This window comes from Nicotiana tabacum, chromosome 16, assembly GCF_000715075.1.
Source record: "Nicotiana tabacum cultivar K326 chromosome 16, ASM71507v2, whole genome shotgun sequence".
In the NCBI taxonomy this organism is placed as follows: domain Eukaryota; kingdom Viridiplantae; phylum Streptophyta; class Magnoliopsida; order Solanales; family Solanaceae; genus Nicotiana; species Nicotiana tabacum.
Window position 1 is genome coordinate 127,319,595 of NC_134095.1, and position 23,847 is coordinate 127,343,441.

The window sequence follows — 23,847 nt, forward strand, 5'->3', positions numbered from 1 at the left end:
TTTTGTATCATCACCAACACCCCCCCTCAAGTTGGAGGGGGGAGAAAGAACCCCCAACTTGCCTAACAAATTGTGATGATTAGGTCATGTGAGAGATTTAGTAAAAAGATCGGCGATTTAGGAGGAGGAGCGGAGATAAGAAAGGGAGATCAGACCGGCAAGAAACTGTTGCCTCACGAAATGACAATCGAGTTCGACATGTTTCGTTCGTTCATAGAATACTGGATTTTTGGCGATGTGTATCGTAGCCTGGCTATCAGAGTGAAGCGGTACTGGAAGAGAGATAGGGACAGAAAGATCTTCAAAAAGACAAACTAACCAGGTTAGTTCAGCCACAACTCGCCTCATGGATCGATATTCCGCTTCAGCGGAGCTAAGAGAAATGGAGGTTTGTTTCTTCGACTTCCAAGAAATTGGAGAAGAGCCAAGTGAAATGTAGAAGCCGCTGACAGATCTTTGTGAATCTGGGCAAGTCTCCCAGTCAGAATCACAAAAAACCATTAATTTGAAGGAAGAAGAGGATAACATAAAAAGGGCGAGACCTGGATCTTTCAACAAATAGCGAAGTACACGAAGGGCAGATTGAAAATGTGGTTGGCGAGGATCTTGCATGTACTGGCTTAGGTGTTGAACGGTGAAGGAGAGATTGGGTCGAGTATGTGTAAGATAATTGAGTTTGCCCAGGAGACGACGATACAGAGTTGGATCAGCAAAGGGAACTCCTGTTTTAGCAAGGAGCTTGACAGTGGGATCTAAGGGACAGGAAACAGGAGACAGGTGGGAGGAGTCAAATTCCTGCAAAAGGTCCAAGGTGAATTTTCTTTGATAAAGGATCAGTCCCTGAGTTTCTCTGATGACCTCTATACCAAAAAAGAAATGTAAGGTACCTAAATCTTTAATTCTGAACTCTTGATGAAGAAACTCTTTTAACGTAGTTAATTCAGCATCATCATTTCCTGTTAGCAAAATGTCATCTACATAGACTGCAACTATAGAAATCGAAGAGTCTGTCTTCCTGAAAAATAGGGAATAATCGTTTAGAGAGTGAGTGAAGCCTTTGAAATTGAGGGCAGCCGTGAGCTTGGCATACCATTGCCTTGATGCCTGGCGAAGTTCATAAAGTGACTTCTTTAGTTTGCAAACATGATTAGGAGTAGGAGGACTAACCCCAGCAGGAAACTTCATATAAACCTCCTCATTCAAATCTCCATGTAAAAAGGCATTGTCAACATCTAATTGGTAAAGTCCCCAACCTCGCTTCACTGCTGTAGCCAAAATACACCTGATGGTAGTCATTTTAACCACTGGGGAAAATGTATTAGTGAAATCTATCCCTTCTCGTTGTATGTCACCCCTAATGACCAATCTAGCTTTTAACCTTTCTATGCTGCCATCTGAATGCTGCTTCACCTTATATACCCATTTACATGGCAATGCCTTACAACCTTGGGGTAATTCTATCACATCACAGGTTTTGTTGAACTCAAGAGCTTCAATTTCTTTGGCCATTGCTTCCTGCCATCCAGGGTGATGAGCAGCCTGTGCATAACTGATAGGTTCTTGGATATTAGACAAAGAGTTAAGCATATAATGGTTAGAAGAGGTTAAGCCAACAAAAGAGACACAAGTAGGAGTGACAGGAACTAGGAAACATGAATCAGACACATCTGTGAGATGAATATCATTGCAAACATAGTCCTTTAGATAAGCAGGTGTGACATGAGGTCTAGTGGATTTTCTGATGAGGTCTTCCACAATAGGTACTGAAGCAGGAGTGGGAGAAGAGAGTGAAGAAAAAGTGAATTGTGGGTGGGGAATGGGGACTAGGGAAGAATTGGTAGAAAAAGAAGTGTGTGGAGGAGAGGTATGAATAGGAAACTTAATAGAGGAAGGGGCAGTAGAAAGTGTAGAGGGAACTACAGAAATGGAGGGAGTGTTGGGTGAAAAATCAGAAAAAGGAGTAGAATTGTTAATTTTAGGAAGAGGTAGAGAAGGATTAAGGGAAGAACCAGTGTTGATAGAGGCAAAAGGAAAAAACTCTTCATGAAAAATGACATCCCTAGATACTAAAGTCTGAAGAGTTTGTAGATTAAGCACCTTATATCCCTTCTTCCCATGTGGATATCCTAGGAAAACACAAGGTAAAGCCCTTGGCTCAAACTTTGGTCTGTTGTGTGATATAGTAGAGACAAAACATAAGCAACCAAAGCATTTAAGGTTTGTATTATTGGGTTTGGTTTTTAACAGAACTTCATAAGGGGTTTTGAAATGCAATATCTTAGAAGGGAACCTGTTAATTAAGTAAGTGGCTGTTAATAAACAGTCTCCCCAATATGTGATAGGCAAATGTGATTGGTATAGTAAAGCTCTGGATGTTTCTAGTAAATGTCTATGCTTTCTTTCTACAACTCCATTTTGTTGTGGTGTATAAACACATGAAGTTTGATGTATAATACCTTGTGAATGGAAGTACTCTGATTGAAGGTGCCCACTACCCAATTCAAAAGCATTGTCCGACCTTATAATTATGACTTTGGTTTGAAACTGTCTCTCTACCATGTTTAAGAAGGATTTTAAAACTGTGAATGCATTAGATTTGGTGCTCAATAAATAAATCCAGGTGCCTCTGCTGAAATCATCAATAATAGTGAGGAAGTACTTATAACCATCATATGTGGGGATATTATAGGGACCCCAGGTATCTACATGAATCAACTCAAATACTGATTTTGTTGAAATAGAACTTGAAGGGAAATGGAGTTTAGATTGCTTTGCCATAGGACAAATAACACATGGAGTAGAAAATTTGGAACAAGAAGACTTTGAAACTGAATCAACATTTCTCATATTGCTTAACGGCATATGGCCTAACCTATAATGCCATAGCTTTTCCTTTACATTGGATTCAGAAAGACTAAAACAAGAATTTAAAAAAGGAACAGAACTAGATTTTTGTCTAGATACAAAAGTATTTCTAGACTTAGGAAAACTCCTAGAGACAACAGCTGAAACTCTTGACTTGATGATGTAGAGACCTCCCTTTTCTTTACCAATCTCTAGAGGGCTCTTCAGTGAAGGTCCCTGCAGCAGAAAACAAGAAAAAAAGGTAAAGAGAATAAACTTATGAAGTTGTCTACACAATTTGTGTATAAATAACAGATTGAACCTGAAAGAGGGCACATACAAGACATTATGTAGTACCACATTAGGTAAAATTAACACTGAACCTGCATGTGTAACTCTAACTCTATATGAATTAGGGAGTTTAACCATGAGGGGTTTAGGTAAAGCTTTGAATTCTGTGAAAAAATATTTGTTGAAAGTCATATGCTCAGTTGCTCCACTATCTAATACCCAAGACTTATTATCAATTTGAATGAAACAAGTATGTGAATTAAAAAAATTGGCTATACCAGCACAACTAAGGTTAGCCAAAACATCAGAAGTGGAGGCTGCTTGTTGTCCCATATTGGACTGATGGAGAAGTTGCAGAAGCTGTGTTACATTCTCCTGTGTAAGTGTCTGAATCCCTGCATTTTGTGTTCCCTGATCTGCTTCTCCTCCTGGATTGAATGCAACATTTTCCTGCACATTTCCTTGAAATTTTCTTTGTTTTGTAAACTTAAAATCAGCTGGAAAACCATAAATCCTATAACATTTTTCAATGTTGTGTCCTGGTTTCTTACAATAAGCACATATCACTTAGTTTCTCTTTACATCAAAAACTCCTTTGTTGCCTCTCTGTTCATTATACTTTTTACCCCCTGCTTGATTGAAAGCAATGAAGGAGGTAGAATCTCCTGGGTAAGCTGGACTAGCCTGAATTTCCCTTTGTTTCTCATCTTGCATCACCAATGCATATGCCTGTCCAATAGAAGGGAGTGGAGAGGATAGTAGTATGTTGCTCCTAACTCCTATGAAGGTCTCATTCAATCCCATTAGAATTGCAAGAGCCTTTCATCCTGATGAGCCTTCTGGTTCTTTGTCTTTACTCCACAGTCACATTCACACACACATGCAGAGAATGTGTTGAGAGCATCTAGCTCATCCCATAAGCTCTTCATTTTGGTGAAGTAAGTAGACACACTTGAACTCCCCTGCACCACAACACTTAGTTCTTTCTGTAGTTGGAAGAGATTAGCTCCATTTATTTGACTAAATCTATCTTCCAGGTCACTCCAAAGATCTTTGGCACTCTGGGAATATAGCACACTCCCTGCTATTTCTTTTGAAAGAGAGTTAAAGAGCCATGAAAGCACCATGTCATTTGATCTTGCTCAGGACTGTTGAAGACCTGAGTCTGCGGCTGGTACAACTAGGGATCCATCAATGAACCCTAGCTTGTTTTTTGCTGATAAAGCTATGACTACAGCTCTTCTCCAGCCACCATAGCTCCTGCCATCAAATGCTGAAGAAACCAGGTTCATCCCTGGGTAATCTGAAGGGTGAAGATAATAAGGGTGTGTTGAATCAACAACACCACTAGCCATGGAGCCTACTGGAAGTGATCCAGCTCCAACAGGAGTGGAAGAGACAACTGAAGGGCTGCTCTGGGATTCAGTAGCCATTTCTCAGAAAGAAAGAGAAAAGAGATCTGAAAGAAAAGATTGGATTGCAAGGACTTCAAGCTGCTCTAATACCATGACAGTATTGAAGAAGAATTTAGGAGAATTTTCTGTATATTTTCTGATGATTTAAACGTCTATACAACCTATTGTATAAATACACTGAAAAGGAATCTATTCTCTAACTATCTAGCCAGTTGTACAATTTCTATTAGTTGTCTTGTAACAAACTAAAGGATAAAATCAAAGAATAAACTAATTTGTATGTACAGAAATTGATAAATGATTTTTTGTTTGCTGCTTCCTTTTAATAGGCCCAAAGAGAGTTGTTTTGATTTTGGGCCCAAGCTGTTAAGAAAACCCAACCGAGTGAAAGTTGTTCAGGCCCAAATTTGATGATCCATTAAGTCCAAAACACTGTGCAAACTGATTGATTTTATCACATCCGTCCATTGGCATTAAACCTAATATTCTCTTTCAGACATAAACATAGGAAGTATCGAGAATCTCTGTCAAAACTCCATCGATAAACCTTCTCTGTTAAACTCCATTGATAAACCATCTTCTTTGCTAAATTTTGTATCATTACCAACATCTACCCCGAATATTTCAGTGGTTGTTGGGAGTGGTCAGTGTCACCGATGTGAAGGAGTGATTCGTGATGTTCCTCTCATAAAGGGTGTCTCCTTTCTCTTGAGTCTTTCTAGGGTGCTGATGTCGTCTTGGGGGTGTCTTGGCTTGCTACTCTTGGCCCAGTAGTAAAAGATTATAGTCGCCACCGTTTTGAGTTCACTCTAGCTGGAACTCGCTATATTTGGAATGGTGAACCACCGCTTGAGGTTCAACCTGTACAACTTCAAAGTCTGCGGCGTTTGCCTCTATGGATGCAGTAGCTTCATACTTCTGCTTGGAACTTCTTCAGGATGTTGGTTCTTCAACCCCTTCTTATCCTCCTGAGTTGTCTAATGTCTTGCAAGATTTTCGATATGTTTTTTTTTGCAAACCACATGGACTACCCCCAGCTCGTTCCCAAGACCATGCTATCCACTTATTGACGAAGGAAGGACCTGTGAATGTGAAACCATATCGTTATGTGTATTTTCAGAAACAAGTCATGGAGTAGTTAGTTGGGAATATGCTTCGTGAAGGCATTATTCGACCCAATACAAGTCCATTTTCTTCTCCAGTTCTTTTGGTTCAAAAGAAGGATGGTACACGGCGATTTTGTGTAGATTACAGAGCTCTCAATGCTATCACTGTGCGTGATAGGTTTCCCATGCCCTCTGTGGATGAATTATTCGATGAATTATACAGCGCTCGATATTTTTCTAAGCTGGATTTGTGATCTGGCTATCATCAAATTCGTATTCGCCCTGAGGATGTTGCTAAGACTGCATTCCGCACTCATGAGGCTCACTATGAATTTTTAGTGATGCCTTTTGTTCTATTTAATGCACCCTCGACTTTTCAAGCCACAATGAATTTCGTATATAGGCCATATCTTCAGAAATTCTTTCTTGTATTTTTGATGACATTTTAGTATATAGTGGCTCATGGGATTTACATCTTCAGCATTTGGCAACAATCCTTCAAGTGCTTCATGACACTACTTAGTTGCAAAAGAATCTAAGTGTCTATTTGGCCAACAACAAATTCAGGTTATATTAAATTGGTCCACTCCAAAGAAATGTCAAAGAAGTGCTAAGTTTTTTAGGATTAATGGGCTATTACTGTCGCTTCATTAAGCATTATGCTTCCATGGCTAGTCCTCTCACCGATTTGCTTAAAAAAGATGTATTTAAGTGGAATACTTGTACTCAACCTGCCTTTGATACATTGAAGCAAGCCCTTCGCTCAACACCAGTGTTAGCATTGCCAGATTTCTCCAAGGAGTTTTGTCTGGAGACTGATGCATCCGGGACTGGTATTGGTGCCGTGCTGTCTCAAGATGGACATCCAAGTGCTTATTTTAGCCAGAAATTGTGTTCCTGAATGCAGCAAGCCTCAGCTTTGATGATGTCCATCTCATTGAATAAGTATTAGGCATGTGCCTAATAAAAGTTTTTTTGGTTTGGTAGCCAACCTGTTGACTTGGTTTGGTTAGGTAGCCAACCTTGTTGAATTAGTTTGGTTTGGTAGCCAACCATGTTGAATTTCTTTGGTTTGGTAGCCAACTTTGTTGAATTGTGAAAATTGTGTGTAAATTGTCAAATATTATAGGCTTTAGAGAGTGAAGCTTTGGCTATAAAAGGAGAGCTTCAACTCTCATTTCTTCACACCAACAAAGAAAGAAAGAAAGAGTGAGGTTTCACAGACAGGGTATAAGAAAATAGTCTGTGAGGAAAATAGAGAGTGAGCGATATTGTAGTGAGGTGGGAATATCAAAAGAGGGTTATTTCTTCTGAGTGTTGTAGTGGTCTTTGGAGTATTTTACTCGGACCTACAAAGTGTAAAATTCCTTACTATAGTGATATCAGTTGCTTCTCTCGGGGCCGTGGTTTTTTCTCTTATTAAAAGGGGTTTCCACGTAAAACTCTTGGTGTCGTTGTTACTCTTTTATTCTTGTTAATTACCATATCTCGCTGCTACATTATTATTCCACTTTTATTACCATGAATATTATTTCTATGGGGGTTTATTCCCAACAACTAGTATCAGAGCACATGTTCTGCTCGTTCACTGAAATACTATTCACTATCGGTAGTACTATACTCGGTGAAAAATAAAAATGTTCGGAGTAAAGTACGAGGTAGCAAAATTCAACGGAGATAACGGTTTCTCAACATGGAAAAGAAGGATGAGGGATCTGCTCATCCTACAAGGATTACACAAGGTACTAGATGCTGATGCTAAAAAGCCTGATACCATGAAAGCTGAGGATTGGGCTGACTTAGATGAAAGAGCTGCTAGTGCAATCAGGTTGCACTTATCAGATGATGTGGTAAATAACATCATTGATGAAGACACTGCAGGTGGAATTTGGACAAGGTTGGAAAGCCTATACATATCCAAAATGCTGACAAATAAATTGTACCTGAAGAAGCAGTTATACGCCCTACACATGGGTGAAAGTATGAATTTTTTGTCACATTTAAATGTGTTTAACGGACTAATCACACAGCTTGCCACCCTCGGAGTGAAAATCGAGGAAGAAGATAAATCCATCTTGCTATTGAACTCGTTGCCATCTTCGTACGATAATTTAGCAACAATCATCCTGCACGGTAAGACTACTATTGAGTTGAAAGATGTCACATCGTCTCTTTTACTCAATGAGAAGATGAGAAAGAAGCTTGAAAATCAAGGACATGCTCTCATCACAGAAGGTAGAGGCATGAGTTATCAAAGGAGTTCGAACAACTATTGTAGATCCGGAGCTCCTGAGAAGTCAAAGAACCGATCCAAATCAAGAGCCAGAAATTGCTACAAATGTGATCAACCAGGTCACTTCAAAAGAGATTGCCCAAATCCAAGGAAGGGCAAAGGTGAAACAAGTGGCCAGAAGAATGATGAAAACACAACCGCCATGGTGCAAAATAATGATAATGTTGTCCTCTTTATAAATGAGGAAGAGAAATGCATGCACCTGTTAGGTCCAGAGTCGGAATGGGTGGTTGACACAACGGCATCTTACCATGCCACACCGGTAAGAGATCTTTTTTGCATATATGTAGCAGGTGATTTCAGCACAGTGAGAATGGGTAACACAAGTTACTCAAAGATTGCGGGTATTGGTGACATTTGTATCAAGAAAAATGTCGGATGCACATTGGTTCTAAAGGATGTGCAGCATGTACCTGATTTGCGGATGAACTTGATCTCGGGAATTGCTTTAGACCGAGATGGATACGAGAGCTATTTTGTAAATCAAAAGTGGAGACTCACTAAGGGATCATTGGTGATTGCAAAGGGATCATTGGTGATTGCAAAGGGAGTTGCTCGTGGCACGTTGTACAGGACAAATGCAGAAATATGCTAAGGTGAATTGAATGCGGCACAAGATGAGATTTCTGCAGATTTGTGGCACAAAAGAATGGGTCATATGAGCGAGAAGGGATTGCAGATTCTTGCCAAGAAATCACTTATTTCTTATGCCAAAGGTACAACGGTAAAACCTTGTGACTACTGTTTATTTGGTAAGCAACATAGAGTCTCATTTCAGACATCGTCTGAAAGAAAATTGAATATACTTGATTTAGTATATTCTGATGTTTAAGGCACAATGGAAATTGAATCAATGGGTGGTAACAAATATTTTGTTACTTTTATTGATGATGCTTCACGAAAATTATGGGTTTATATTTTGAAAACCAAAGATCAGGTGTTGCAAGTTTTCCAGAAGTTTCATGCTCTAGTAGAAAGGGAGACAGGTCGAAAGCTAAAGCATCTCCGAAGTGACAATGGAGGTGAGTACACTTCAAGGGAATTTGAAGAGTATTGTTCAAGTCATGGGATCAGACATGAAAAGACAGTTCCTGGAACCCCACAGCACAATGGTATAGCCGAGAGGATGAACCACACCATTGTGGAGAAGGTGAGAAGCATGCTTAGAATGGCTAAACTGCCTAAGTCATCATGGGGTGAAGCAGTTTAGACAACCTGTTACCTGATCAATAGGAGTCCATCAGTTCCGTTGGCGTTTGACATCCCAGAGAGAGTTTGGACCAACAAGGAGGTGTCCTACTCGCATCTGAAGGTGTTCGGTTGCAGAGCTTTTGTACATGTACCAAAAGAGCAGAGAACGAAGCTGGATAATAAATCTATTCCCTGCATATTTATCGGAGATGGGGATGAAGAGTTCGGGTACAGATTGTGGGATCCTGTAAAGAAGAAGGTCATCAGAAGCAGAGATGTAGTCTTCCAAGAAAGTGAAGTTGGAACTGTTGCCGATATGTTAGAAAAGGCGAAGAATGGTATAATTCCTAACCTTTTTACTATTCCTTCTACTTCTAACAATCCCACAAGTGCAGAAAGTACGACCGACGAGGTTGCCGAGCATGGGGAGCAACCTGGTGAGGTTATTGAGCAGGGGGAGCAACTTGATGAAGGTGTCGAGAAAGTGGATCACCCCACTCAGGGAGAAGAACAACCTCAACCTCTGAAAAAATCAGAGAGGCCAAGGGTAGAGTTATGCAGGTACCCTTCCACAGAGTATGTCCTCATCAGTGATGAGGGGGAGCCAAAAAGTCTTAAGGAGGTGCTGTCCCATCCAGAAAAGAACCAGTGGAAGAAAGCTATGCAAGAAGAGATGGAATCTCAACAGAAAAATGGCACTTACAAGCTGGTTGAACTTCCAAAGGGTAAAAGACTACTCAAATGCAAATGGGTTTTTAAACTTAAGAAATATGGAAATGGCAAGCTGGTCAGATACAAAGCTCGATTGGTGGTTAAAGGCTTCGAACAGAAGAAAGGTATTGATTTTGACGAAATTTTCTCACCTGTTGTCAAAATGACTTATATTCGAACAATTTTGAGCTTAGCAGCTAGCCTAGATATTGAAGTGGAGCAGTTGGATGTGAAAACTGCATTTCTTCATGGAGATTTGGAAAAGAAGATTTATATGGAGCAGCCAGAAGGATTTGAAGTAGCTGTAAAGAAATACATTGTGTGCAAATTGAATAAGAGTCTTTATAGATTGAAGCAGGCACCAAGGCAGTGGTACATGAAGTTTGACTCATTCATGAAAGTCAAACATACCTAAAGACCTATTCTGATCCATGTGTATACTTCAAAAGATTTTCTGAGAATAACTTTATATTGTTGTTGTATGTGGATGACATGTTAATTGTAGGAAAAGACAAGGGGCTGATCGCAAAGTTGAAGAGAGATTTGTCCAAGTCATTTGATATGATGGACTTGGGCCCAACACAACAAATTCTAGGGATGAAGATAGTTCGAGAGAGAACAAGTAGAAAGTTGTGGCTATCTCAGGAGAAGTACATTGAACGTGTACTAGAACGCTTCAACATGAAAAATGCTAAGCCAGTCAGCACACCTCTTGCTAGTCTTCTAAAGTTGAGCAAAAAGATGTGTCCTATAATAGTGGAAGAGAAAGGGAACATGGCTAGAGTTCCTTATTCTTCAGCAGTCGGAAGCTTGATATATGCAATGGTATGTACTAGACCTGATATTGCTCACGTAGTTGGTGTTGTCAGCAGGTTTCTTAAAAATCCTGGAAAGGAACATTGGGAAACAGTCAAGTGGATACTCAGGTACCTGAGAGGTACCACGGGAGTGTCACGACCCATTTTCTGAACAAGCCGAGACCGACACTCGATCACTAAACATGACCGAGCGAACCATCTCTGCTTATCAACCCTATTATAACTTCAAACTTTATATGCAACAAAGCAATACTCTAAACAAATACTTTTGATTAATTCAAATATTTAAATAAATCAACTCCAAAACTTTATTCGTAGTAACTACTGAATTACTGCTAAGTTATTATAAAATAACATCTGAATCTCAACCCAATGACTATGTCTATGAAGCCTCTACTGATAAACTGACGCACTGCTCAGGACATGAGATTTCCTGGCCAGTTCTATAAATAAACAAAGAAATAGCTAAATGAAAATGACTCTAAGAATATTCCACGAACAAAAGCGGAGCTCACCAATATCACTGGAAGGGAAGGAAGTCCTAACTCGTAGCCTGCTCGCCTGTAAATCCGGTTCCTATGTTGTACCGCAGACCAACGTAGGTTCCCAAAAGAGAACGTCAGTACCATCCACTATACTCAGTGAGTCTCAACAACAGGGGGAGAAACTTTAATAACATATACATTACGAGCAAAGGTTCTAAATGCATGTAAAAACATCAAGCTTATAAGAATAATTCTAAAATAATTGCATAATAGCAATTTATGAATATTCTAAAAGAAATGCTTTTCTTTTTCTTTCTTTAAAAAAATAATTCACTTTATACTTTTGGGGTTCCAACTATCCTGACTTAATTCTGTCTCAATCACTGTGTGATTGGCATGGGTTCGATCCCAACCTGATCGAATAGGCTCAATCCACGAGGTGTCACTCGCTTCATGGTTCTCAGCGCTCATGTATCATACCTTAGCATGGCTAAGTAAATTCTCAGCAACGAGACCCTCGGCTCGTATGCTCCCTACTTTGGCACAAGTAGTTTCAGGAAGTCAACGCCTTGGTCAGGACCCTCGGCCTGGACGATGACCCCTTCTCAGAATAAAGGATACTCCCCAAAAATCTTTTCTTTCTAAAACTTCTTCTTGTGACTTTTCAAGTCTAAATCTTTTCTTTATAGAACATTATGTACATGCTCATATTGGTGTCCTTAAATGTAAAGCATGGCATAAGAATGAAATAAACATATAAAAATATTTCCAAAGATTCTTTCTTCTTCACAATTTTCAACATGAAAATAGCATATAAGAACAACATAAAAATCTGAAAATTTAAGCACATATAGCATAATAGATCATCTAAACTTTTGCTAGAACAATTCTAAATTAATGGGTACTCACTCGCTCTAATTAAATAAAGATAAACTCTTTTAAGCAATTCATCAAACACCTTGTATGCGTGCTTTTGTGAGTTAAACCACTTTAGTAAAGGGTTATATCAACTCACCTCAAAACTTCTCGAGCCAATACGTAGGCCCCAGTCCAATTGACACCAGTCAAACAATCGATTCTACAACAACCAGTGCATTTTAATCAATTTTAAAGTACTACACCTAATTATGAAATTTATTGATGATATAGAGGAAGAAGGGAATTAGCTATTTAATTCTTACATATTACTACTGTAGGGTAATTGACAATAGGAGATTTTACATACCTGAGTTCAAGAATAAGTGAGTTATGAAGAACCTTAGGATTTTTATTCGTTGCCTGTGTGCTCTGGTTCGTGAGCGAACAGAACTCAGTGTTCTGTTTTTCGTCTAAGGTAGGCAAAAGCCTTTACCCTTTTTGAAGAATCGTGGGTTCTGTTTCTCTAAGGCTTAAAACCTTTATTTTTGAAAGGGAACATGGCTAAAGTTCCTTATTCCTCAGCAGTCGGAAGCTTGATGTATGTAATGGTATGTACTAGACCTGATATTGCTCACGCAGTTGGTGTTGTCAGCAGGTTTCTTGAAAATCCTGGAAAGGAACATTGGGAAGCAGTCAAGTGGATACTCAGGTACCTGAGAGGTACCACGGGAGATTGTTTGTGCTTTGGAGGATCTGATCCAATCTTGAAGGGCTATACAGATGCTGATATGGCAGGTGACATTGACAACAGAAAATCCACTACTGGATATTTGTTTACATTTTTAGGGGGAGCTATATTATGGCAGTCTAAGTTGCAGAAGTGTGTTGCACTTTCAACAACTGAAACAGAGTACATTGCCACTACAGAAACTGGCAAGGAGATGGTATGACTCAAACGGTTCCTTTAAGAGCTTGGATTGCATCAGAAGGAGTATGTCGTCTATTGTGACATTCAAAGTGAAATAGACCTTAGCAAGAACTCTATGTACCATGCAAGGACCAAACACATTGATGTGGAATATCATTGGATTCGAGAAATGGTAGATGATGAATCTCTAAAAGTCTTGAAGATTTCTACAAGTGAGAATCCCGCAGATATGCTGACCAAGGTGGTACCAAAGAACAAGTTCGAGCTATGCAAAGAACTTGTTGGCATGCACTCAAACTAGAAGACAGTGTTACCTCCTCTAGATGAATGAGACTGGAGGGGGAGATTGATGATGTCCATCTCATTGAAGAAGTATTAGGCATGTGCCTAATAAAAGTTTCTTTGGTTTGGTAACCAACCTTGTTGACTTGGTTTGGTTAGGTAGCCAACCTTGTTGAATTAGTTTGGTTTGGTAGCCAAGCTTGTTGAATTTCTTTGGTTTGGTAGCCAACTTTGTTGAATTGTGAAAAGTGTGTGTAAATTATCAAATATTGTAGGCTTTAGAGAGTGAAGCTTTGGCTATAAAAGGAGAGCTTCAACTCTCATTTCTTCACACCAACAAAGAGAGAAAGAAAGAGTGAGGTTTCACAGACAGGGTATAAGAAAATAGTCTGTGAGGAAAATAGAGAGTGAGCGATATTGTAGTGAGGTGGGAATATCAAAAGAGGGTTATTTCTTTTGAGTATTGTAGTGGTCTTTGGAGTATTTTACTCGGACCTACAAAGTGTAAAATTCCTTACTATAGTGATATCAGTTGTTTCTCTCGGGGCCGTGGTTTTTTCCCTTATTAAAAGGGTTTTCCACGTAAAAATCTTGGTATCGTTGTTACTCTTTTATTCTTGTTAATTACCGTATCTCGGTGCTACATTATTATTCAAATTTGTTACCGTGAATATTATTTTTGTGGGGGTTTATTCCCAACACGCTTATCATCAAGAGATGTTTGCCATTACTCATGTTGTTGTGAGTAAGTGGCGACACTATTTGCTTGGGAGACGTTTTGTTATTTATACAGATGAGCAGGCTCTCAAAAATCTCACTGACCAGGTCATACAAACTCCGAAACCACAACGATGGATTGGTAAGCTAATGGGATATGATTTTTCTATTATCTACAATCCTGGGCGTACCAATTTGGCGGCGGATGCTCTATCTCGGCACCATTTTGCTCAATTTTGGCTATCTCGGGTCGCTCGTTTGATTTGGTGAAGGAATTATGGCAAGCAAATTCTTCCCATCCTGAGTTGTTAGATTGGCAAACACACCTGGCTTCATCTGTTGCAAATTCTTCTGATTTTCTTTTCAAGGAAGACCTTTTATTGTTTCGAGGATGACTAGTGATTCCTTCTGATTCTTCATTGCGTCTTCATCTCCTTAAAGAATTTCATTCATCACTTGTCGGTGGTCATGCTGGTGTCGCCCGGACTTTTCATCGATTGGCCTCAATTTTTTTTTTTTGGAAAGGAATGCGCAAAGACGGACAGACCTTTGTGGCTTCCTACCAAACTTGCCAACAGATGAAAGATATTCTCAAACAACCGGCTGGACTTCTTCAACCCCTCCTTGTTGCTGCAGTATTTGCTTCTGAAATAATCAGACTTCATGGCCATCCTAAGATTATCGTCACGGATAGAGATCCGCGCTTTATGAACTCTTTTTGGAAGGAACTACATCGTTTGCAAGGAACAACTCTTTCTATGAGCACTGCATACCATCCCCATACTGATGGACAGTCCGAGGCCCTCAATAAATGTATAGAACAGTACTAACGTTGTTTTGTAGCCGACAACCCCCACGAATGGACTCCCTTGCTGCCTTGGGCTGAATACTGGTATAACACTGCGTACCAAACACCAGCTGGGATGACCCCATTTCAAGTTCTATATGGCCGGGAGCCTCCTACTATGGTGCGTTATGTCTTTGGGAGTAGTTCTAATGCTCTGGTGGAACAGTACATGCTTCAAAGAGATGAAGTTATGGATTTGCTAAAGAATAAACTACTCAAAGCACAACAACGCATGAAGGACTTTGCGGATCGCAAGAGGCGATATATGGAATTTGCAGTTTGTGATTGGGTCTTTGTGAAGTTGAAACCTTACCGGCAACATTCTGTAAGATTGCAACGCCATCATAAGTTGGGACGACGGTATTTTGGTCGCTTTAAGGTGCTTCAACGTATTGGCGAAGTTGCTTACAAACTTGATTTGCCAGAGGAAGCTCGCATACATCTTGTTTTTCATATCTCCATGTTGCGTCCTTGCATTGGCACTCCTGAAAACTAGATTACGCCCTTGCAACTGCATGACACTTATCAGAACTTGTCACAGAACCTTGAGGACAAGGTTCTTAGCGGCGATGGGGGTATTGTCATGACTGATATTGGGCAAGATGACAACATGGATGATGGGCCAACACGAGAACAATCTGATGGGCAGACTGGACTGCTGAGGAGAAGCAAACGAAATAAACGACCAGCCCAAAGATTGAAGGACTACGTGTGGAAACCTGTGTAGTAGGAAACATGGATGAACTGTAATGGGTAGTGGGGAATACGGTTAAATAGCAATGTGTGGGAATCAGTTAAATAGCATATTGGTAGCATAGTAGTAGTAGGTTGAATTTGATAGAATCTCTCCTAATCCTCTTCGTCTCAGTTCCTCTATTGCCAACTTCTATTCTGTTTCCTTCCCCGCTCATTTCTCCTTATCTCTTTAGTTATTGTTGTTTATAGTTTGCAAGTACTTTTCTTTAATAGAAATCCAGTTAGTTTCCTTTGAATTATTGTGTGATATTTGAGATTATAACATCCTTCCCCACTTGCACTACCTGGATTACCTTTACTACAGCTATTAACATTCAATTTAAAATGAAGTATAAACTTGGCTTAATCCGTCTTACTAACTTGATATCTAAATTGGTGTCAATGACTCTTCTAAGGGGTCATTTGGTTGGAATACGATTTATACTGATATAAGTTATGTTGGGATTAGTTATGCTGGGATTGTTGTTTATTTATTGTTTGGTATGTTGTATTAAGAATGACAATGACATAATTTCTAAGAAAAAACTATAAGTTATACCGGTGCTAATTACCCCACCTTCTATAAGGTATAAGTTATCCCATTATTAAAATTAACACCGGGATAACTTATACCTGATTTGCTAACCAAACAGAATATTAAGATGGTATTAAATTTTTATACCACCCTTATACCTTCTTATACCTCACACCCAACGACCCCTAAAAGTACTCCTAACATCATCATATTTGAAAGCACATATGTGCTTCCAGATTTCCCATAATAAAACAGAGGGAAGGCACCGTAAGAAAAGTTCATGACTTTGTTTCTAGGCTTAGTAAACCACCAACACATCACCATAGATCTGATAGAAAAATTCCTCACAGTGATGCCACAAGCATTAGAAAAATACTTCCAAACATTTCGAGCCATTTCTCCTTCACAAAATTGGTGTTTGATAGTTTCATTTGAGCTGTTCGAGCAGCAGAAACATTTGGAAGGACCGTGAAGAGCAAACCCTCTCAATAAATTATATGTAATACTCCCTCTTTTTCAATTTATGTGAACCTATTTCCTTTCTAGTCCATGCCAAAAAATGATAGCTTTCCATAATTGGAAACAATTTATCTTTATGTAATGATTTACAGCCACACAAATTATATGTTCAAAAGTCTTCTTTTTTTCTTAAACTTCATGCCCAATCAAATAGGTTCACATAAATTGAAACGGAGGGTGTAGCACTTAACCTAAGATAATTCATATATTATAAAAAGGAAGTTGTTGGCCATTGTTATCTGCCTTCTGTGCCAGCAAACCTCATGAGATATGCATGAAAAAGAAACTAAACAAATGAAGTAAACTTAGAAAGGAGAAGATAAACTAGAGTATATATGTACATTCACTCACACCCATCTGATTGTAATTATGCATCACATCTGGGCCATAGGCAGAAGCAATAGCAACTTTTTAGTAAGCAATACCAGGGAAGTCATCTGATTGGAAAAGAAAAAGAAAAACTACGCACAGTAAAAGTCTCCAGAGCTCATAATTTTAGAGTAAACTCAATCTCCGTAGGCATGGACCACAAGCGGTGGCGAGCCAGAACATTCACTAAGGGGATTCAAAATTTAGAGAAGTAAACACATAAAGAAGCCACAAGGATTCAACATTTATGTACATAAAGAAATTACTTTTACCTATTCACACATAGTAAGTTTCCAGCGAAGGAGGGTGATCAGGGGATACAGTAACCACAAGAACTTCATTTCCAATGCTTTTTTGCTCTTCTAGAATTTCCTCTGCAGAAGTAACAGCAGCTTGGCTGCAGTAATGCAAGTCAATCAATTTTAATGTGGGAATATCTCCGATAACTCTAGGAATCTCCTCCAATTCAGAGCAAAACATTAGGACTAGATACTCTAGAACTGGAAGACTATCACTGGCTGCCTGCCAGTGCACCAATCTCGTCTGGTGAATGTGTAGCAACTTGAGTTTCTTGAAACCCCCTTCATCTAGATTCCAATTGCTCCCTTCAAAACCATAAAATTCTAGTTTGAGTACCTCAAGGTTGGGTAAGCTGCTAAGCATTGGCATATCTGTCCACTCTAGATGTGTCGCTACAAGTGTCAAACTCTTGAGGTTTTCTGGGAACACGTACCACAGCTGAGCAGGCCGCCTTATAAAAAACAGTGGATGCGACGAAACCTTTAGTTGAATGCTTAGCTTCTGGAGATCAACAAGACATATGAGACTACCAATAAAATCATTCCATCCATTAGGATGTATATCTAAATTGATAATAACATCCAATTCCTTTACGTTCGGGACAGCCATACAAATTTCCTCCCAGTTGGAAGAAGCTTCGTTTAGTGAAAGTTTCTTGAACTTTTCTAAACCCAAAATATGTTGTGCCTTTGGAGGAGCAGGCACGGGCATACTCATTCCCCCAGACTGGAAATATTTCAAACTTGACATCTTCCAAATTTCTACTGGCCAGGATAATTGATTTTCAGTTGGCTCAACAATCAATGTCTGTAGATTCCACAGATTAGAAATTGATGTTGGAACATCGCCACCGGTGGTAAAAGCAAGATATCTTAAATGTACTAATTGTGTTATCTCAGTGGGAAAAAGTTGAAAGAGAATCATTAGTACATCCAATACCCTTAGCAGCTGAAAATGAGTATCCACTATTTTGTAGTATTCAAATTCGAGCATAGAAGTACACGGTTCACAGATGCACAAGATGGTACGAACTGAATCCAGATTACCTTCCTGTAGGCCGAGATTCTGGTTTTGCACAGCATCTTCATACAACAATAGTCGGTGTTCACTCTCCACGCCTTCTGACGACACTTCGTAACATTCATTTATGACATGAAAAAACTTCTCGGTTTTTCCTTTTCTCAAGCATAATAGCCGAATGAGGTCGTGAATCTTGCAAGTTCTAATTTTTCCGCTTACCCATCCTCGACTGTTGACCATAATCAAACTTCTGCTAACTAGATCCTCTAGGCACTCTTCTGCTACCTCTTCTGGCTTTTTATGGCAAATTGTCTTCAGAAAACCCTCAGCTACCCAAATTCTAATCAATGTATCTGTAGGAATTTCTGCATCTTCAAGGAAAACCCCCATATAAAGAAAGCAAGCTTTCAAGCTACAAGGCAAGTAGTTGTAACTCAGAGCTAATATTGCTAAACACTGCCGGGAGGTTGAACCTATGTGGGAATTCACATTATCAGCAATTTGTTGCCATTCGTCATGTGTCCTATTGATCTTTGACAAAAGCCCAGCGATGACAACAATTGAGAGAGCTAGCCCTTGACATTGTTTCGCTATCTGATTTCCTACTTCCTCAAGCTGAGGAGGGCAATCTTCATTTCCAAAAACCTTAAGAGATAGTAATTTCCAACTATCTTCAAGACTAAGCAAAGGCATGTGATGAGGAGAGAAATCATTGCTAGCACAATTAGCTACTTCGAGGAGCCTAGTAGTTATCATTATGCGACTTCCATTTTCATCATCGGGAAATGATCTTCGTACTTCGTCCCAAGCCTCTATAGTCCATATATTGTCCAAAACTATCAAATACCTCTTCCTTTTCAATTTTCTACGCACTTGGTCCAATAATTCATCTTCGCTCGTATTGCGGTACATTGCCTTCCCATCTAGAATACCGAAGCTTAGGACATCCAAAAGCATTTCCTTTGCATTATATGCTTGAGAAACAGTAACCCATGAAGAAATATCAAAACGTCGGGATACTGATGGATGATTAAATAAACTTCTAGCAAGAGTCGACTTACCGATACCGCCCATACCAACAATTGAAACAACATTCAATGCTGGTGTTTGTCCAAAGAGCTGATCTCTTATGTTGTTGAAGACATCCTCCATCCCAACAAGAGTATTTTCCTCATCCAAGACACGCCCAGGTGAGCGGGGAGGTAAATAAGTTGTTGCTGGCACATCTTTGATACGTTTGTGGACATTCTTGAACTTCATCACATCTCCTTGTATGGAATCCATTGCTTCTATTATTTCCTGTAACTCGTCATAAAACTTACGACGGGCGTTGTTCTGTTCATGATCAGTATCAGCCACATGGATTCTTCTTAGGCAGCAATCAATTGTATCTTCTGCTTTATATCCTGCATCTCTGATCTTCTTTTCCAAGAGTTTCAATGCATCTTGATCATTGATCCAGTTTCCCGTATCCTCAAGGAAATCTTGTAAGATAGAAAGTGTTCCATAAAGTGAATCAATGGATTCTCTACTTTCAGAAATCAATCTTGGATTGAATTGGAAGACTTGCTCTATAGTTGTCAAAATGGAAGTTATAACAGCATAAGCCATCTTTCTCTTGATCTATTTGAGGTTTTCTCGAGTTGAAGAACCAAGAAAAATAGTACGAGTCCAACAAAAGGAACTCCGGAAATGAATGAGTGCTTCAAATCCCTCACACAATCGGTCTTTTTCGTGGGAATTTTCAATTGGTTTTCGGGGGCCAGGCCGGCAAAGGGAGTAGGTATGAGTTTGAGAAATTTTGTTTTTATCTGCCACAGAAGAAACAAAAGCATCAGAATTAGTCAAATACACATTGCCTTTTCAGAAGCACGAGAGCGCAGATTAAGGCTCTTTAATTAAGCTCACTAAAATACCTTGTACAACCATGTGAGAGTTCATTTTTCTACGCCATAAATCTTGATTTAATTATTGATTTCTACATTGCATATACTGTTTAATCTGTTAACCACTGAACTGGAACAAAGTAACTCAAGAAAGATTCTTGATTTTCTATTATACTTATCTGTCATTCCTTGGAGGTAGCTTGTAATTGCAAAATTATCTAATGTCACAGTAATCATAAGCGATGTAACAAAAATACCAATTCACACACACACACTTGCAAGAAATTCACTCAATTCTTCACTCACACACACATACACACACACTGCATAATAGGAATACACTGAAGCTCGCCTTCATAACTTTCTACCTCAATCACCATCTTTTCCGTTGAAATACACCACTATGAACATTTCCTTCCCATGAAAGAACTTTTTCTTCACTGAAAACAGATTCGACAAAAAACCTCTCCATTTACCCATTTTCACAAACACCATATCTACACTATTTTGCGGCGGTGCTGTTGCCTATTAAGTTTCTAATCGATCTCCCGGTTTGAGTTCAAACCCCTGTTCTTCCAGTTTTGGTCGAGTTTCTAATTTTTCGTGGTTCTTCTATTTTCTCTGTTCGACTGTCGCTCGGACCTTTCAGATTTATACTTTTTCTAATTTTTCCAGTTATTTCACTCCTTCACTCCATTTATTTGTAAAAATTATTTATTAGCCCAATACTAAAAATAATAAATGCTACTCCCTTCATTTCATATTAAACAATGTACGTTCCTTTTTAGTCTGTTTAAAAATAAATGACACATTTTTAAATTTGAAAATAATTCAACTTTAAACTCTTTTATTTTACCTATTTACCCTTAATGAGAAGCTTTTATAGCCACACAAATGTCATGGCCCCACATACTTTTTACCCCTTAAGCTTTTAAGATCACAAGTTTCAAGAAACTTTTTTTTTCTTAAACTCCGTACCGAGTCAAACGACCTCATATTATATGAAACAGAGGAGTGCTAAACAGGCCCAATGGCCGTTTTGTTTTATCCTTGCACAATAAAAGTGCACATATACGTTTTGTTTCCTCTTCCCCACGTTCTGACCAACTCTTCCCTCAAAGGTCAGAGTTTCATCTAAGGTAAAATTCCCAGTCTTTCTTCAGTTCATGGCATGGTATAGCCGTTTAATTTTTCCAACTATCTTCTCCTAATAATTCTCCATTCATCCTCATAATTTCTAATTGCAATGATATTTAATGTGTATTAACTTCTGATTATTAAATTGATGATTAATCTTGTGCCTACTGATACTCTATTTTGATGGACTATATATAGATGGTAATGACTGTTGTTCATACTGTAACTTGCTTGCTTTCTCTTGCTTCTCATTATTTTCTTAGAATGACATACTCTTTTCTTTTAGAGTTGGGTCTTCAGAGGGATGATTGGTTGATAAGGGTTAGAATTTGTAGAATGTGGGAATCTTTTAATCCCAAGAAAAATGGAGAGTTAATTGGCTTGGATATGATCTTTATTGACGAAAAGGTACATATATGATTCTTAATCTTTTATATGTAGATTCTCTTTGTAGCTTTTAACCTCAAAATACTTAACTCTTTTCTTTTATCAGGAAAATTTGATGCATGCTACAATCAACAAGAAACTATATAACAAGTTTAAGGATAAGTTGACTGAAGGTTCTTTGTCTGTTATCAAGAAATTCAAAGTTGTTGAAAATAGTGGTAGATATAGGCCTGTTGAAAGTAATTTTAAAATTAATTTCTTACTTAAAACTGTTGTCAAGAGTCTAAAAGAAGATGTTAGTATTCCTATAAATGGATTTCAGTTTATCACACCAGATATGATCGACTCAAGGGTGAACAATAACACTGTGTTATCAGGTATATTCATTATAATTTTTGCTATCTTTTTTTTAAATATCCATGTGATTCTTAAATAACTGCTTTATGCTCTTCATTTGAAGATGTGGTGGGCTATTTGTGCGGAGTTGGAGACATGGAGATTGTTGGCTCGAGGTGGAAAAAAAGGGACATTCAAATTGTTACTAATCAGTGAGTCGCTTTTCATTTTATGTTTGTTTAATTTGTAAATCCTCCAGAACTTTCATTTCCTATTATGTTTCAATTCCTCTTCCTCAATCCATATTTCTGTTGTAGTTCTGTCAAAGCAAAAATTACTTTATGGGAAGAATTTGGTGAGAAATTCGATCCTTATTTGTACAAGAATGATTCTGGCCCGTATATCGTGATAGTAACCGCTACAACAGTTAAAGAATTCCGTGGTAATTGTTTTAGATTTAATGATTAAAGTTATATACTCTGTTACTTTGAATATTAGAATAAAATATTCATTATTGCATTCATTATCAATAGGTGAGGTTAGCTTCGCCACCAGCTACGCAAGCAAAATATTTGTAAATCTCAATGTAGACTACATAACTTCTTTGATCCAAAAGTTTGCAACCGTCTCTGCTGGAGTACAAACTATTGAACGTTCTAATGTTAATAGCATTTCGATTGAGGAAGAAATGTTTTTTAACAGGATGAACATCAAGAAGTTGTTGGATTGCGACTGGAGTCCTGAATTAGAGGTTCTTTCCCTATTTTGCTTCTTGAGTTTTCTGTTTCTCAAAATTGCAATATGCTTCTAATACATAATTTTTTAAATGGTAGGAATACATTGTTACCATGAGGGGAGAGATTACAAAAATAGACAACCATTTTGGTTGGTACTATATTTCATGAAATGCGTGCTCAAAGAAGATCGAAGCTGAAAATGGTGTCTATATTTGCCATATTTGAAACAAAGAATGCAAGTTTTCTTTGGTGAAGTAAGGAACCAATCTCTAATGTGAATTTGATTCATGTTATTATTTAAACTAACTTATTATGTAAAACAAGGTATAAGATACACCTAAAAGTCAAAGACAAAACTAGGCAGAGCAATGTTGTCCTATTTAATCCGATTGCAGAGAAGCTACTTGATACATCAGCCCACAAGTTGTTAAACAGGCTGCCATCAGATAACAATGATGTACCTATCCAAATCCAAAGCCTTTGCAAAAAAGAATTTATTTTCAAGCTAAAATTAAACAATTATAATTTGCAAGAGGGGCTTGAAAATTTTACCGTATCAAAGGTTTTCGTTCCAGTTGAGAATTTGGAAATACAATAGCAATCGAGGAAAGATAAGAAGGCACTGTGTATATGAAACTTTTAATCCATAATTATATTGGACTTTCATATATATATATATGTATGTATGTATGTATGTATGTATGTATGTATGTATGTATGTATGTATGTATGTATGTATGTATGTATGTATGTATGTATGTATGTATGTATGTATGTATGTATGTATGTATGTATGTATGTATGTATGTATGTATGTATGTATGTATGTATATTAGTTTTAGTTTTCTTTTGTTAGTAGGCTGCTGATGTCACATTCGATAACTTGGAAGACTCTGATGAAGATCAACATGTCAATGATGGTGTTACGAATAGAAAGAGAAGAAACATAATCATAGACGACGATGAGTTTAGTGATGAAGACACCAAAAAATGCAAATAGTAGAGTCTTTAGTGTTGGTTATAGCATATTGTGTGTGCTTAAATAAAACTGTTTGGTCCTCTTTTTAGCTTTTTGTTTGGTTGTTTGTAAGACTGCGAAG

The 23,847-nt window shown here is 38.3% G+C and overlaps 3 protein-coding genes across 4 annotated transcripts; 1 reads left to right on the forward strand and 2 right to left on the reverse strand.

The window, feature by feature from the left end:
* Positions 1–3,938: 3,938 nt before the first annotated feature.
* LOC142170406 (uncharacterized) lies at positions 3,939–4,490 on the reverse strand. Its single transcript, XM_075232306.1, has 2 exons — positions 4,295–4,490; positions 3,939–4,216 (listed from the first exon to the last, which is right to left on the reverse strand). The coding sequence occupies exons 1-2, from the start codon at positions 4,488–4,490 to the stop codon at positions 3,939–3,941; spliced, it is 474 nt and encodes a 157-aa protein (XP_075088407.1).
* Positions 4,491–17,043: 12,553 nt separating this feature from the next.
* Positions 17,044–20,823, reverse strand: LOC107820227 (putative late blight resistance protein homolog R1A-10). 2 transcript variants are annotated; one of them, XM_016646474.2, is made up of 2 exons: positions 20,519–20,823; positions 17,044–20,075 (listed from the first exon to the last, which is right to left on the reverse strand). In XM_016646474.2, the coding sequence occupies exon 2, from the start codon at positions 19,873–19,875 to the stop codon at positions 17,221–17,223; it is 2,655 nt and encodes an 884-aa protein (XP_016501960.2). In that variant the 5' UTR covers positions 19,876–20,075; positions 20,519–20,823; the 3' UTR covers positions 17,044–17,220. The 2 variants fall into 2 exon arrangements, with proteins under 2 accessions (XP_016501960.2, XP_016501958.2); XM_016646472.2 differs by having other exon boundaries at positions 20,181–20,773.
* A 729-nt stretch (positions 20,824–21,552) lies between these two features.
* LOC107820228 (uncharacterized) lies at positions 21,553–23,347 on the forward strand. Its single transcript, XM_016646475.2, has 6 exons — positions 21,553–21,695; positions 21,781–22,051; positions 22,135–22,222; positions 22,328–22,452; positions 22,544–22,761; positions 22,844–23,347. The coding sequence occupies exons 1-6, from the start codon at positions 21,624–21,626 to the stop codon at positions 22,913–22,915; spliced, it is 846 nt and encodes a 281-aa protein (XP_016501961.2). The 5' UTR covers positions 21,553–21,623; the 3' UTR covers positions 22,916–23,347.
* The last annotated feature ends 500 nt before the right edge of the window (positions 23,348–23,847 follow it).

Excerpts from the sequence above, each read along its gene's own strand:
- LOC107820227 (XM_016646474.2), bottom strand. The coding sequence starts at position 19,875 with ATGGCTTATGCTGTTATAACTTCCATTTTGACAACTATAGAGCAAGTC.
- LOC107820228 (XM_016646475.2), top strand. The coding sequence starts at position 21,624 with ATGTGGGAATCTTTTAATCCCAAGAAAAATGGAGAGTTAATTGGCTTG. Across the intron at positions 22,052-22,134 it reads CAATAACACTGTGTTATCAG|ATGTGGTGGGCTATTTGTGC; the intron begins GTATATTCATTA and ends CTTCATTTGAAG. Across the intron at positions 22,223-22,327 it reads ATTCAAATTGTTACTAATCA|TTCTGTCAAAGCAAAAATTA; the intron begins GTGAGTCGCTTT and ends TTTCTGTTGTAG.
- LOC142170406 (XM_075232306.1), bottom strand. The coding sequence starts at position 4,490 with ATGGCTAGTGGTGTTGTTGATTCAACACACCCTTATTATCTTCACCCT. Across the intron at positions 4,217-4,294 it reads TGTACCAGCCGCAGACTCAG|GGAGTGTGCTATATTCCCAG; the intron begins GTCTTCAACAGT and ends AAGAAATAGCAG.